The 16048-nt window shown below is 43.4% G+C and overlaps 1 protein-coding gene across 4 annotated transcripts in view; it reads right to left on the reverse strand.

The window, feature by feature from the left end:
- SFMBT2 (Scm like with four mbt domains 2) overlaps positions 1–16048 on the reverse strand; it is a 108082-nt gene that overhangs the window by 45595 nt on the left and 46439 nt on the right. For 3 of the 4 annotated variants that reach the window (XM_064421713.1, XM_064421712.1, XM_064421714.1), the window contains exons 6-7: positions 13250–13496; positions 8363–8460 (exon numbers count right to left, since the gene is read on the reverse strand). In XM_064421713.1, coding sequence (XP_064277783.1) covers positions 8363–8460; positions 13250–13496 — 345 coding nt within the window. The remainder of the gene's footprint in view (positions 1–8362; positions 8461–13249; positions 13497–16048) is intronic. The other variant, XM_064421715.1, reaches the window with a different exon arrangement.

Consider the following 16048-nt stretch of genomic DNA (forward strand, 5'->3'; position numbering starts at 1 on the left):
ACACACGGGGTTGGGAACTGCAACATCTGGAGGTCAACTAACAAGTTAGCCACAGTGCTGGGAGCAGAAACAGGCTCCAAATTCCCAGATTAGGGGAATTAATTCCCTTCCCAAACTCCCTTCTTTCTTCAGGATCTCAGATAGCCACATTTTTTTCCCTCACAGCTAACAAGCCACTAGCAGTGGATTTCAGAAATACCAGGTGACATGGCAGCCTAAATGTCACTCTAAAAGAGATCCACAAACAGATTTAAAAAAGCACTGCAACTCTTCAGGATCTGAGTAAGCTTAGGGAAGTACCTGTGTGGGTGACATGCTTAAATCTTGATAATTAAGTCAGTAAGTATTAGTTTTAGGTGATGGACTCATAAATTTCAAAATCATCCCTGCCATTTGCCCAACCTGGTAGCTAAATACCAGATCAACAAATGCAATTTCTTCTAAAAAATGCCATTTGGCTGTAAATAAACTCAATTTTGTCCATGTCACAAGAGTGGAGCTCAGGTAATTTTACAGTGCACTGGGTAAAGCTGATAGAGCAGGAGGACTTGGCTAAGCTGCTTTTGTCTGTGACACTCAGGGAAGCTGCACTCTGAGCTGGTTGCTCTGTCTGTGTTCCCAAACCCAATGAAGGGCATCACTTTCAGGTTGTGAAATGTCCATTTTTAGCCCATTCTGCTCAAGACCACTGGAGTAATAAAATTTCAAACACAGCAGCTTACACAGTGTATAGAAAAGAGCAAAAGGCTCTCATTTGTGTCTAATTTTCAAATTTCAGGCTTATTTTCAAATATTCTTAAAAGTCAGGGCTCTTTTGGTCCAGAACAGTCAGATGCACACAAATTACAAAACTGAAACTTCATGCAAAATTCAGAACTAAGTCTGAATGCTGAAAAGCTGTGAGGTTGAGAGGCTGATTAGAAACACTGACCACTTAATAAATTATTGACCTGAGCCTCCTTTAACCTAACAGTGTGAACTACTCTTGCCTTCAGTCCTATCTTTCTTGGTTTACCCTAATAAAGGACAGAGAGGAGCAGGCCCCATCTGGTATAACCAGGAACATATTAGTTGGTTTGGTTTTTATTTTTGGAGAAATCACTTCCCCTCCGTGTTTTCTCTCTAATTTTCCAAGAAACTGGCTGTTTCTAATAGCCTAATTTTAATCACAAAGCTCACGTGTGGGAACCAGTCACAAACACAGTAATAGCAGTGGTTAAACTGCCTCCACAGGAATCTGGCATTTGTTTTTTTTAATTGAGAAAAAGAAAAAAAGAGGCAATAAAGAAAGCAGCGCTACCCAATGCATGATTTGCAGATGAATCAGTCTTGTTTGTGATTCACCAACTTCCTTTGCTAAACACGGAGCAATTTTCCCTGAAGGTGCACTCTCTGCAGGGAGACAGAAATCCCTGTAAGGCACAACACATGCAGACTGTCCCCTTGTTCTGACAAGAGCCACCAGAGGAAGATTAAAATGTAGAGATGTGGGGTGGGATGACAAGGAAGGAGTGCTGGGAGGGAGGTTTTAGAGACACCACAACCCTGAAGCAAAGAGAGCCAGCTACAACCTGCACCTACTGAAGAGCCCCTTGAAAAACTGCAGATGCTTCTGCCGAGGATTGGATTTAGCCCTACGGATTTTAAGCTCCTCTTGTTGAATAAAAAATAGTTACCATAGAAACAGCAACATTGCAGAGTAGCCAGTCGAAATCCAAGCACACCTTCTCCGTATGGCTCAGGCCGCCGCAGATGGCACTGGGGCAAAGATCCCCTCCCACACAGCGCCTGCTTGGCTCTGCCTGGCCACTGGAAGCATGGGCAGAGGTAAAAGAGATGGATATTCATCCACTTGGGGTTTTTTTGGTGTGTTTGGTTTGGGTTTTTTAGCATCTCAGAGCAACAGCGCTTCGCAAGTGCCAGTTGTGTTACACGTCCAGGTCCTGTTTCATGGAGGGTAAAGTCACAAAGAAAGGGTGGCACAGGTGGGAACAGCTACTTGAGTGCTCAGAGTGAAACCAGCAGTGTCTCTGCTCACACCCCCTCAACACACAGCCCCTCGACTGTGAGGAGGGACTGAGGCTGCCTGCAGTAACATCATGGGAAGAATTATTACAGAGAAATCAACAGGAATTTGTGAGAGCAGAGAGGATCAGGAGCACATTCAATGCACATTGTTAGCTGCAACCACCCTGAAAAACAGCTACAGACCACAGCTGCTTTTGCTTTCTTTGAGGACATTAATTCACCTTTAGATCATACAATAGTAGACACATGGAATGGTTTGGGTTGGAACAGACATTAACGATCATCTTATTTCAAAGCCTCTGCCATGTGCAGGGACACTTTCCACTATCCCAGGTTGCTCCAAGCCCCATCCAACCTGGCCTTGGACACTTCCAGGGATGGGGCAGCCACAACTTCTGGACAACCTGTGCCAAGGCCTCACCAACCCTCCATTATTCTTTATAAATTCTTTCTTCCCAATATCTGATCAAAACCTTCCCTTTTTCAGTTTTAAGCCGTTCCCCTTTGCCCCATCACTACATGCCCTTGCAAAATGCCCTAAAATTGGTGACTTCTAGATATCACCACCTTGTACATGGGAGCAGATGCTGCTGTAGCTGCACATCAGCCTCTCTCAGCAAAAAACACTGCCCAGGGATGTGGAAGGCAGGAGCTCAGGATGTCACAAACTCCCTCACAACAAGGCTGGATGCAGTGATTCAACTAAACCAGGCTCTTTTGCTGACCTCTCCACTTCCTGAGAGACCCCAGCACGTAATGAAGAAAACTACAGATGCCAGAGGGATGAGGAAGGCTGAGGGATCTGGTTCTCACTCATCCCATCTGCTTGGCTTGAACTGCCTCTAGCTTTTCTCTCCTAACCCTGACTTTCATATGGTGCTGCCAAACAGACCCTGGGGGCACCTCAAACAGGGCCTGGCTTTGCCCACCTCCTTGGACTGCTCTCCCAGCCCAAATCCTTGCACAGCCTCAGACAGTCAGGAGGGAGCTGGACAGGGTTAGAGCTGTTCACTGCTCACAGAGCACCAGGCTTCATCTCACCCTTTGGTATCAAAGACATCCTTACTCCCTCTGTGGTGTCCCTTGGTTCTTGGGCAGTTTTCCTTATCTCTTCCACACCTACTCCTCCCTCAGGGGAGACATGTGCTGATAACAGGCTATTGAATGTCACTGCATGACTGATAAGAACTACAGCATCCCACTGGGAGATGTGAGTCCAGAGGGAGGAGCCAAGCATTCCTACCCAGGTATAATCTTGAGTTTTGGAACACCAACACAGCTTCTCCACTAGACTCCCAGAGGAGCAGCTGCCTCTTCCACTGGATCTTCAGAGGAAAACTACACCTTTCCACAGGATCCCTGCTCCAACAGAACCACACCTGACACTCCAGGAGGGCTACAGCCACAATTGCAATTGGACTGCTACCAAGACCCTGACCAACAGGGTGTCAGGTTGTATTCTGACTCTGTCAGCATTGTTTTAGTTTACTGCATTTTTTATTTTATCCTTTTCTTCCCTAATAAACAACTGTTATTCCTGCTCCTGTATTTTTTCCTGAGAGCTCCCCCTCAATTTCAAATTTATAACAATTCAGAGGGAGGTCGTTTACATTTACTATTTCAGGGGAGGTTTCTGCCTTCCTTAGCAGACACCTGTCCTTCCAAACCAAGACACCATGCACGTCTCCCAGCCAGGCAAACAGCAGCCATGGAGAAGGGCTGGCGAGCCCTCGGCTGGGGGAGAACAGATGGAGTATAAATAATCTGGCAGCCTGCAGACAACGCGGCAACTCACGGGTTATTAAAGAACAGCGTGCCAAGCCAGGGCCAGCCAAGCATCAGGGCATGAAGGAGCTGGGATTGGAGCTTGGCTTCCAAGGGAGACCAAAGGCACGCTCCTCTCAAGCTGCTGCAGCAGCACGTGCCCATCCACTGAAGGGGAGGAAGACACAAAAACCCTGTTGGGCTTCAGGGCCACTCATGCAGCCAGGTCAGGATTGTCTACGAGTTAAAAGGATCCCATGAGTTTCTCTAATTTAAACTCTTCCAGCATAGAAAACACTCTGAAACACCCACAATGGTCACTAAATTCTGAGAGATGTTGTCTTTCTGAGAGATCTTGTCTTCCTTTTTTTAAAAATAACCCCATCAACATCTTGGAGAAAGCGCTGCTCTTACTCTCACTACTAAAATGCACAGTTCATCCAATGGAAATTTTTTTTTTTTTTTTTGGTAGGAAGGAGTCTTGTTCAATATTACTCTTTGGGCTTTTGAGTGTAGAAGTAGAAGCACCACTCTGTCCAGAATTTTAGGGGCAGCTTTTGCCTGGGTGGTGGATGGTGCCTCCATCTGTCTCCTTAGGAGAGATCTGTCCCAACTGATTCCTTCCATGTCATTAGTTTTAGTATTAATTAATACTATTAACTGGTAACAGGAGACATCCAGAAGCTTCAGTCAGAAATAGGGGAACAGGGAACACGGGGCTGGGCATAATAAAGAGGGGTTTTTGCTAGAAAGATTTAGAGCTGGAAAGAACAAAAACAACTTCATGAAAGGAGGAGCATAGAGGAAAGGGACCAAAGGCTATAAATCAGGAACTTCCACCTGTCTAAGATATCTAACACCTCTCTTAGCTGCTCTTCAAGCAGTTTATCAGGATTTGGTTTAGGGATGTGGCTGGTAACAGCTCCATCCAAGCCAGTCACAGGAATTGGGAACAGGATGCCAACATGCAAAATCCATGGAAAGCTGATGAGCACCCCAAATCCTGGGTAGGATTCAACTGCCCAAACAGAGGTGTCTGAGGTGAGGATCCACAACATCTGCATGGGATGCACAGATCTGGCACAGGAGACTGGAGAAAGCAGAATGGGAGGTCAGAGAGGATATCCAGGATCTCCTGTCTGCCTCTCTCCAGGAAATGAAACCCATTCATCTTACACAAGCTGCTGGGATGTAACTCTAAAATATGCACTGGGTTGTACTATTAGGGCTGTGTTTGGAGCATGGCTCCCTCTTAGAGAGCACCAGCAATGCCAGCACTGAAGCAAACCACTGAAATTGTTCCGCTTAACTTGAAATCAGGCCCTGGTAACATTTTGACCACCTTTATTCGCAACAAGCCCTAACCATTTTATCAGGTGTCACCTGAAGCCCACGCCACCATTTATGGCCAGTACCAAACCAAGTGTGGGAGCATCCCAACAGCACCCTGGAATCAGAGCAGACACAGCAAAGGACACATGTCCTTGGGTTGTGGCCTTTTGGAAGGATTTGTGCTCCTAAGCCGTTCAAACATCCTTGAAAACTCTGTCTGTATTTATTTTTCTTCAAGGATCAACATGTTTTCTGAAAAGCATGGGAACGACAAAATAGCAGGTGCATTGCAAAAAGCTTTTGTGAGCAGGAAAATTTATTCCAGGATGTGCAGTTTGCAAAACACTATGTTTAGTAGCTGCATAATAGCAGCATTTTGTGACAGTTAAACATCATGTTCCTTTCTCAAAGGATCCTAAAGCATTTTACAAACACTTCCAACATATGGCCAAGTGTAAAACAGCACCAGGAAAAAAAAAGAAGAAAAAAAAAATCCTGATTGCAGCCTTCTCTCCTGATTTTTGCAACTGGCTCATGTGGTCTGGTGTCCTCTCCCTGGATGCCAAGAGGGCATCAGGGCTGTGCTTCTGCAAGGGGTTTTTGGAACTGCTGCTGAAGACCACCACATGCCAAGCTCAGCTCTGCCACACTTCTGAGCACTGATAATTCAGGCTCAAACCCATGGTTTTTGAGTTCCCAGGCAGAACCCAACCCTGTGACACCAAAACTGAGGAGTGTCACAGCAGCAATGGGCTGACAGACTCCTGAGAGCAGCTGCTTCTCACCCTACAAACGTGGCTCTGCTCTGCCAGTGCCACCTCCTGGGGACAGCTTGATGGCACCACAGTGACACTTCCCTCAGTCATGCACAGCTTTAAGGACAACATGGATTTAAGCCATAATCCAGCCCAGTGCTCATGAAGAGCAAGCACACACCTACACCCTGCTCAGGCAGGGAATTCTGCAGGGAAATGTGGAAAAAACAGAATGTAACTGCTCAGTGTGCAGCCACCATCTCTGCCAAAGTAGACATTTTCAGCTTTCCAGAAGATCTCTAGGAGTTGCCAGCTGCCAAGCCTTGTGTTTTTTATCTCATCTAACAAACAACAGCTACAAGAGCAAGGAGCCTCAGGCGTCGTGTAGAGACACTACTTCTCTGCTGGGTTTGTAAATAAAATATAAAAAATTAAAATTAAAAGGAAGTTATAAAAGACACCTTTGGATATGACACTCTTTGCTGGCATCTGGGATTCTACTTGAAGGTCCCACACATAATCCTTGGCTTTCTTTGCAAGATCAGTTGAGTTTACTCCCAGATAGTCTCCTAAAGCCTTAACTCATGTTTAAGTCATTACTAGAGGAAGACTTGCTCACAGGCACAGATGACATCTTTTCTTCTCCTCCTTAATTAAGATGTACAAAATTGGGTTTCTTCACCCTAAATGGGCAGAATAAAGTGATGCCCACACACAGAAAACTTATTCAGTCTCCTGCTTTCCCAGCACCAGAACCAGGGCTCAGACATCACCAAAATCTGAATTCTGCTCATCTTGTGCTCACCTTCCACATTATGATAAACAGAGAAGTCCTAGACCTAATAATGGACCTAAACACTGACATTTTTCCCGCATTTGGCCCCAGAGTAACTCTACTCTTGGGCCATTCAAGCATTCCAAGGTTTTGCACCGTCTTCTAAGAGGAACATCTTTGCAAGCTCCAAGCACACAGCACAGCAACTGGGATTAGCTGAATTCAAATTTATGACCTGCATGCAATAATTAAAATAAGTGGGTATAAGTCTGGCACACTGGGAAGAGCCAGCAACACAGCTGTTAGTCATAAACTTTTTTTTTAAAAGGATGTTTCACGAGCCTCATCAGAAACATTCTTCACTCTTTCACACAGACAGGAATAAAATTTACACATTAGAAATTCCCTTCTGTGATTTAATCCCTGCCCCACACAAAGCATTTTTGATCTTGAAGCTGCCAATGCAAACTTTTAATAGAGTTGGCAGATGGAAGCCTTGGATGAGATGAATGGCAGAGACCCAGAACTCTCTGCACGCCACTTCCATCCCAACACAGGGCTCCTCAAGCCCACATCCGTGCCCAAGGCCAACTCCAATCTTCCCTCTTCTCCCAGCACAGCAGAGCTGCCACACTGCCAAAGAGCCTGGGCTATTAGCAAAGCGTCCCCAAATTAATGTTGCTAATTTGAGTGCATCCCAGCTGGGCGAGGAGCCTGGATGCCTCGTGGGAAGCTGCTGGCACATCCCTGCAGGGAGGGTGAAGGTGGCACTGGGGTTTTGTGGCAGCCAGAATGGGACATGGTAAGAGACTTATTCCAATTATAGAACCATCAAATTGTTTCAATCAGAAAGCCCTCAAAAGTCCAAGTTCAACCATTAACCCAGCACTGCCAAGGCCACCAGCAAGTGCCACATCCACACATGAACTGCACCAATTCCAGGGATGTTTTGGATGATCCCAGTGGGCTGGGAAGGAACCCAGAGGGTCCCCAGGCTGCTGGTGGGGAGGGCAGCATGGTCCAGCAGGTTCCCAAGCAGGAGGTGACAGCAGTGCCAGGGGGACACTGCTGTGCTCTCACACACCTCCCTGAGCATCCTCTCACTACCCATCCCATCCCAGCCAGGATGGAACTGCTGGAAACCAGGCAGGCACAGCTGTAAATCAGGATCACCTCGAGCCACCATGGTTAACAGCAGTGCAGATTTACATGGGAAATTAAAGGTAGTGTCTTGGGGCTGAAGCACCAGAGTGAGAATAAAAAAAAAATTAAAAAAAGAAGATGTAGGAACAAAATCATCTCTCACTTCCACTACAGGTCCCCGAGGGAGGTTTCTCTACCTTATGGCTTGCGATCAGGTGAAAACTTTGGTGCAAGGCTTACAGAAATCTGTCCAGCTTGTGTAAACTTTTATATTCACAGCCTTACTATTTCAGTTATGTATGATGTCTTTGCACAGATCTAACAGAGTCAGACACAGGAAAAATAACTGGAGAAATCCCTGCTGGTCACCCCTAGCCACCAGAAAACACCAACCAAGAAATAAGTCTACACATAAAAAGTGTTTTATACAAACATCCAACTTGTGACCTTCCATGGTTATGTATTACAGCAAAGGCCTTTCCGGAGAAAGTTTAACATTAGCTACTAAACATGGCACAATATTTATTCATCAGGGGTTCCACAAGCAAAGGAAAAGTATTTTTACCTTGAACACTTCCATTGGAAGAGGAAAATTTGCTGCATCATTAAGGGATTTTTCCAGAGCGCATTTCCACTCAGTTATAGTCTTCAGAGAATAGATATCTAAATGGATGACAATAACAAAAAGAAAAAAAGAACAACAAAACCAAGAGGTGACTGTTAGGAGATCAAACGTTTTTGGAAGACTGAAGTTCTTAAGTCATATGAATGGACAGAGCAAGTGAAATGAACAGTGTCTATACTCCAAGCTGTGCAGCATGGATAAATTCAACACAAAAGCAGCTAGCAGGGGCACACTGGAAGAAGATTGTGTTTTATAATCTGGAGTAAAACCCAGAAAAATTCACATCCTTCCAATACTGCTGAAGGAATGAGAATTATATTATCTCATTACTTGAAAATAGTGAAAAACTCTCATTTTCATTTCTCAAAATACCTGATGTTTCCTAGTTTGAGGAGCCTCAGGTCTTCAGCCAACATTAGTCATATTTGAACAAAACAAAAATTATCATTATTAAGGCACCTGTTCATCAGAAAGAGTTTGGATTTTGTTTTTTTGTTTTTTTTTTTTTTAATTGCAAGGTTTTGGTGGGTATGGAAAGAAACATTTCAGCTAAATCTCTACTCAGACACATTTTCTGGTATCACACTCAAACCAGAGCATGACACCAGATCAAGGACTTACACTTATGAACTTTCATCATTAAACTTTTAGGCAACATCTCTGTGCAGCTTCACATTGCTTCCAGTGAGTTTCTTTACACAGGTTTAATATTATTAAATCATGATATTAACAAGCTCTTTATGGTTCAGTGCAGTGAAATGCCTATGAATCATCAAAGGGAACAATGTAGGAAACAATGGTGTGATGAGGAACATTATATTGGATGTGCTCCTGCCCTAGAAAACACATTGTTATCTTGCACGTAACAAGTTATTGCAGAACATTCATATCAAGGCCTCAAAGAGAGAAGATAGGTAGATAGATTGCAACAATTATTAAAATGGAAATGAACATTTGCTCAGTAATAAACTCGAACCTTGATACAGAGTAAAGAGTGTGGAGCTTTTCTTTGGCCAGTCTAGCTCACCACATTCACATCAAGGTTCAATTTGGCCCAATTTGCATTTAAATCCTGTACATCTAATAACCATATATATTTACTAGCTAGCAGAAGATTTACTGCTGTATCTAACAATTCTGAAAGAGGGAATAAAAAATATGTGTAAGAAAAAAAAGGAATTGGCAAGCACTGTTTCCACCTAGCACTGATGGTACAAGAGAATTTTATGCTGTGAACTCAACAGATTTAAGACCTTATCAAAGCAGGATTTGCAGAATCACTCACTGAAGTGGATGTATTTATACTTCCACTATATCAAATCTCACTACTTCAGAACAGACATCAAGGATATGCATATGAATTTAAACACACTTGAAGGGGAATGTTAACCTTTCAGGGCAGTATTTTTAATTCCTCAGCTGTCTGGTTATTAATGGGAATATAGATTTCAAGTCTTTGTTTACAGCATGTGCAGTGGGCACAAGTGTTAAGAAGTGCACTCTTTATCTAATTGTTCATTATTTTATAGTTTTGTTGTCCCACTTCTCCCTTGCTTGCAGGAATTCTGATCAGCATGAAGGGCAGGGAGGGGGACGACTCACCTCGTTTCTTTTTTGGTTTAATTTACAGGGAAATACTTAACACAACATGATTTTGCCCCATGCTGCAGCCAGCCTGTTGTTTCAGGTCTGACTTCAGAAAAACTCTGCCTGATGCTTCCCTGCTGGAAACAGACCCTCATTTTCTATTGTGATGCCAGTGAAGCACAGAAAAGATGAAACTGCCATTTTGGCCAACTCTGGCCACTTTTTGGGCAACTTTGGCTGATCATAAATTATCAGTGAAAACAAGCAGCAACTTCTCTGGGCAGTGTCAACAAAATTCAAGATACAGAGGCAACTCCAGTGGTTTCAAGGACCGGCAAGGAATATCACGTGCACATTTAATTAGTGGCATCTCGCTTATGCTGGGCAAGTGTATGGACACTAAATTGCATGGTTAAAAGAGCATAAAGCATTTTATTTAAGTGCCAGGGCTCCAGGTAATTGAACAAAGTGTACTGTGTCAATTTGTATTAGGGTTCACAAGCAGTGAGCAATTAAAATGACTGGCAATTTGTCTTTAAACAGAAAGTAGCACAAAATAGAATGATCTCGTCCTGCATAAACAGCCAAGCTCAGGCCATCAGTGGCTCTGTGCCAATTTGCACTAGCAAGGAGGCTTATTCCATACTCAGATATACATCTGAAGGGGAAAATAAGCTATAACCCCTTCGCTTCAGTTAATGGCCTTGTGAGATATACAGAGTTGTTTGAAGAAGAAAGCTGGGATACTGTTTCATAAAACCATGGAATGGTTTGGGTTGGAAGGGACCTTAGATATCATCTAAATTCCAAGTCCCACAGAACCCTCTTTCACATTAAGTGGGTGATAGGATGTGGGTGGCTTCAGGAAAGAGACCCCTCATGTTTGGGTCCATGGGATCTCCTTTATCTGAGGTGCTCTGCATCCTGAAAGACTGACCTGGAAGTGAAACCTGGCAGGTGCCAGAGGTGGATCAACAGGGAAAGTCACACCCCAGACACAGAGGGAAATAAAGCTCAGGGTGGATATGGAGAATCCTAGTCGAGGGTAGGCAAAGCACTGCCACAAGCTGCAAAAGTGATGTATAAAAACAGCCTTGTTTGACAGCAAGGGGACACACAGCCTGATTTGGGAACAGCTACATGTCCTCAGCATCTCTTCACAGGAGATTCGTAAGAGATTTGATAAACAGTGCAAGGCTGTTCCTTCTATCAATCAAGGAGTCGCCTTGACTGGCTTCAGGTGTTCAAAATTGGTTCATTGGTTTCAACCCCCGTGAGTGAAAACAAATAGGCTTAAAAAGATGTCATGTCATCTTACCTATGTTAGATCTATGTTAGATGTGTCTTAGCACCCTCTTTACCCTACCCATTATAAAGAGAAAGAGACTTTTCATGCAGAACTGCCTTCTGATGCCTGCACCATGGCAGGTAAATCTAATCCCTGATGTGTAAAAACCAAGGTACTGCCCACAGAATCTCTCCTTTCTAAGAAGGTCCACACTAGGTCTTCCACACAGACATCTTCCTAGTCCAAATGCTCTTCCCTAAAGAAGTCACATGGGGACATACCCCTGACACGGTCTCCAGGCCTCGGGTCCTTAGAAAACTTCATTTTTTGAGTTTGTGGTTTAATAGCCTCATCCCTGAGTTCCTTTACAGCTCTCTGCTGCCAGCATCTTATCCTCACAACTCACTACTGCTGCCCTGACTGCTCCAAGACTCCTTTTGCAGGCATCTAATTTGAAGCAGATCCCGTAAGATGAGCCACTTGGGGTTTTTTCTGTCTTCTTCCTCTCAGTTCATGTCTCATACACCTCATTAACTCATTGCACCTCATGGACACGGTGGATGGTTGGACAAGAAGATCTTAAAGGTTTTTTCCAACGTTGATGATTCTGTGACTCCGTGTTAGGTGGACATCAAATGACCAGGAGTGGAACAACCAGCATTCCTGCCTCCAGAAACTCCTCAGATTTCCACTTCTGACTGGCAGAGCCTGACAGCTGGGTCAGAAAGGGGGATCAATGAAAGACCCCAGGAGCAGTGATCTGGAGAGGATTTGGGCAAAACAAGAAGAGTTCAGACCTGAAGGGTCTTTTCACAGCAAAATCCTACAAGGCTCAACTTTAGGAGATGTAAAGTAATGAAGAACTATTTAAGTCAGGAAGAAGACCTGGGCATTGAGTCCGTTAATAACAATGCTGACTAAAAAAGTGAATGACCAGAGAAATGAAAGGAGAGGAAACAGCTATCAGATGAAAACAAGTAAGAACAAAAGACAGAAATCTTTAAAGTTACATCAAGGAGAGGTGAGAAGAAAAGTAAACAACTCCAGCAAATAAAGAGTCCAGTAACAACTTTAGAGAAAGACAACTGAAAAAAATGAAAAGAAAGGCATGAGAGGTAGAGAAGGATGTACAACTGGATAAAGGGAGGGAAGAGTAGAAAGCAAATGGAATGAACAAAGAGGAAGCACAAATCTCCTCTGAGCCATTTCTACATTCCCCAAACCTATACAGGCCAAGAGGGTTCAGAGATGGTCAATGAAAAAGTTGTTTCTCTATAACACAAAGACTCTGTAAAATAACAGTGGGTGATATTCATGCTCTCCAGAATTCACAACTAATTTATAAGTGATGGGGAACATTGATTCCTACCTACCAGTGAAGAAAAACACACACTTCCAAAAAGCACTCATGACCCAAGTCCCAGACAAACTTGTGAACACGAGAATTGAACATGTCAGGGTCAACTCTCCTCATTAGGTGTGAGGGACAGAAGCCACATCAGAAACACTTTCCCAGAGGAGCTGAATTTAATACTCATGGAAAAACTTACACAGCACAAAGAAAATGAGGCACAGACCTGGACACGTTGTTAACCTACACAGGAGAAGGTGGATCAATGCGTGATCCCAGACTGGCTTAACTGCAGTCCCAATAACTTTCCATTCAAGCTGGTTTGAACACTAAACTCAACCTCAAAGAGCTTCATCTGCAAGCTGTGATCTCCTGGTGTTTCATATGGTCTGACAGACTTGCAAAGACTTCAGCTGATTTAATAAACAATACAGTCCCCACCTGACCCACTCTGAACCCAAATTAGATGGATCTCACCTCCCATCTGTGCCACAGCCAGAAACCACTGACAAAGCAATGTGAATGCTGGAAAAGGACAAAGTATCTCAAAGCATCAGTGAACACCCACAAAGGGAGACAGTATTTCAAGGAGGTTCTTTACCTGCAGGTGGGTCCATTCTGTATTTATTCTCTTGACACCAACCGACTGGTCGAAGTCTGCAATCCAAGTAAAACAACCACTGGTCATAGGATTCAGTCTCCTCCAATCCCACATAGCGAAGGCGTAATCTTCCTCCAACATTTTCAACCACACTAACTATCCAGTACTGAAAGGGATTCTGGGAATCCTGCAGCTCTATTAAGGAATCAACTGTAATGAGGTCTACAGGGTTTTTTCCTCGCAGAGGCTGTTTGAATAGAAGCAAAACTCCTTATTTTAAACTTTATTTGAAGACTTCTCAAGGAAACAGATGACAGCAGAAGATTATTTTTGTTTTTCACACCATCATCCAAGCGATCAGCAAACAGTCTGTTCTTCTTCTATTTTACCCAATGTCTTCCAAGTGCAAATTCAGAAGTAAAACAGAAAACAACAGTTGTGCTAATTTCTCAACCGACATCATCAACAACAACAACAAAAAAAAAGAATAATAAAGGTGGAACAGCTCGTAAAGCACACACTCCTGATCTACTCAAAGCCCAGTTGTATTGAAGGATTTTAAACAAATTCTCATGGATTGCAGCTGATAAGAACCAACCACAGGATTGGACCCTAATATTTACCTAAAAGGCGACTACTTTGTGCATGACCCAGAAATTTCACTCTGTGTACTGATCTCTTTCACCAAAGATCAGCTTTATCTTATTCCTACTGGCACGGAGAGCAAATTCTCCCCCCCAGCCAGGGATGCAGGAGTCTGTGAGGGGTTATTCCAAAGCCCAAGGCACACAGGATTTGCTGGGTCAAGCCACCACGCCCAAGAAATCCCAGTGACTGAGGTTATTTGCTTCCACGTGGTTATTTTCTGGGATCCCAGTTTTGCAGCCATTTACACGTGTGCAACTTTCCACCTGCAAGCACAGGCATTAAAAAACCATGAGATGCTCTGCAGAACAACCCCTTTGGGGCTCAGTGGTTTTGTTTTGTGCCTGTGAGCATCTCTGTGTTCTCAAACTTTAACATAATGGTTAGATCTCTTATTTGTTATTAAATACAAGTTTGAATTCTTGTGCAGTGTCTCAGTTACGAGCAGCATTAAAATGACCCCAAGACTTGGAAGCATTGGTCCCCAAAGGAGATGCTAAGCAAAGGCAAAATACATTAAAAACAAAGACTTTTTTTTTTCTGTTGTGTTTGTCCCACTTTTACTTAATTAAACCATATAAACATCTCACATTACTTTTTAAAATATTAATTCTATAAATCAAGAGTCAGTCCAGGATGGTTCTTTCTAACAGTGGCTACAAAATAAAACAAGGATAAAGTCTTATTTTTCAAAAAGTTATTTTTCCTACAGAATATTGAAAATATTGAAATTTTGAGATGCAATCGATTTTCATACATCTCTCTTAATCCAAAAAAGCAGGCAAGAGCATGAGAACATGGTCAAAAATGCAATTAAAATAAACAAAAAGCTTATCACATGTACAATTTTAAACAAATTTATGATTAACAGATATTTCTCAGAACAATGTATTTGCTATAATAAGCTACTTTTCTACAGTGCAAGCTGCAAGCATCTGTATAATCTCTTCAAATATTATTTAATGGCAAAATGTAGTGTCAGAATTTAATAATACAACAGAAATCCACTTTAATGTGGATTTTTTCCCCTCTCATACAACTGCTTGCAACAAAATATTCTCTAATATGAAACGATGGTGTAATGATTTAACTTATTATAATAAATCCCTGGCTGTATCAAAGTGAATATTGCTTCCCTGATTTGTGTGCTAAATTTTAAGCCAATGGGCTGTCACTTACCCCATGAGAACTGAATGGCTAGGATTAATAATCAGCTTGCATGAAATATTAACATTTACCATCATGCAAGAACCCTTCACATGCCTAGCTGGCACGTAAAAAAAAAAAAAAAAGATTTAAAAAGTAGCACTACATATTGATTTAACAGTCTAACAACAATCTGCAGCACTCATGAACAGCAAATCTGTCAACAGGGGCCAACATACATTGCACGACACAGACAGCACTGAGCACAGAAAACACCAGGAAAGGGTCAGAAACTGTTTCAAGCCAACACAATGCTTTCTCTCTCTGCTTTTCTGCCTGGGGCTGCCTCTCTTCCCTGCCTGCAGGAAGGGGAGGTTTGGCACACACCAGAGAGGGGGTTGGACACCATCAGATTTCTTGTGCCCACCTGGGCGTAGTCCAGGAATGGGGATGCAGCAGGATGAGGATGTGGATTATTTGGTGTCTGCACTGCTGTTCATCCCTTAGATGAGGGGAAAAAACCCTAATGGTATAATATTAAAATTCTCCCTGCCAGGTACGTTCATGCTGCTTGGGCATGTGGAAAAAGGATGCAGCTGTGGATGGTGGAAGTGACCAGGGACAAAATGATCAAAAATGGTGCCTGGATGGACACTGCCTTCCCACAAGCCAAAGTGAGCACTTTCACAAAGGTAAATTCCTGTATGCCCTTGCTCTCAGCACAGAGGGACAAAGAATGAGGGGCTCCTGCAGGATCATCTGTCTCCTGGGCAAATGCCCCCACAGCACCCACAGGAGAGCAGGGCAGGCCCTGATGCAGAAGCTGCCCCTGGTTTCAAGGGGAAGCTGTGGGATTTTTGTTCTCAAGGCACAGTGAGGCTTGTCCCAGATGCAAGCCACCCCATGGATTTGCTGCACAGACTGGGCTTTTGGCCGAATAGGTGCATCTAAAAAATGAACCTTTCTGCCCTTCTGAGGACACCTTACCCAATACCTTCCCCACTAAAT

The sequence above is a fragment of the Passer domesticus genome, chromosome 5 (genome assembly GCF_036417665.1).
Source record: "Passer domesticus isolate bPasDom1 chromosome 5, bPasDom1.hap1, whole genome shotgun sequence".
NCBI classification, from domain to species: Eukaryota; Metazoa; Chordata; class Aves; order Passeriformes; family Passeridae; genus Passer; species Passer domesticus.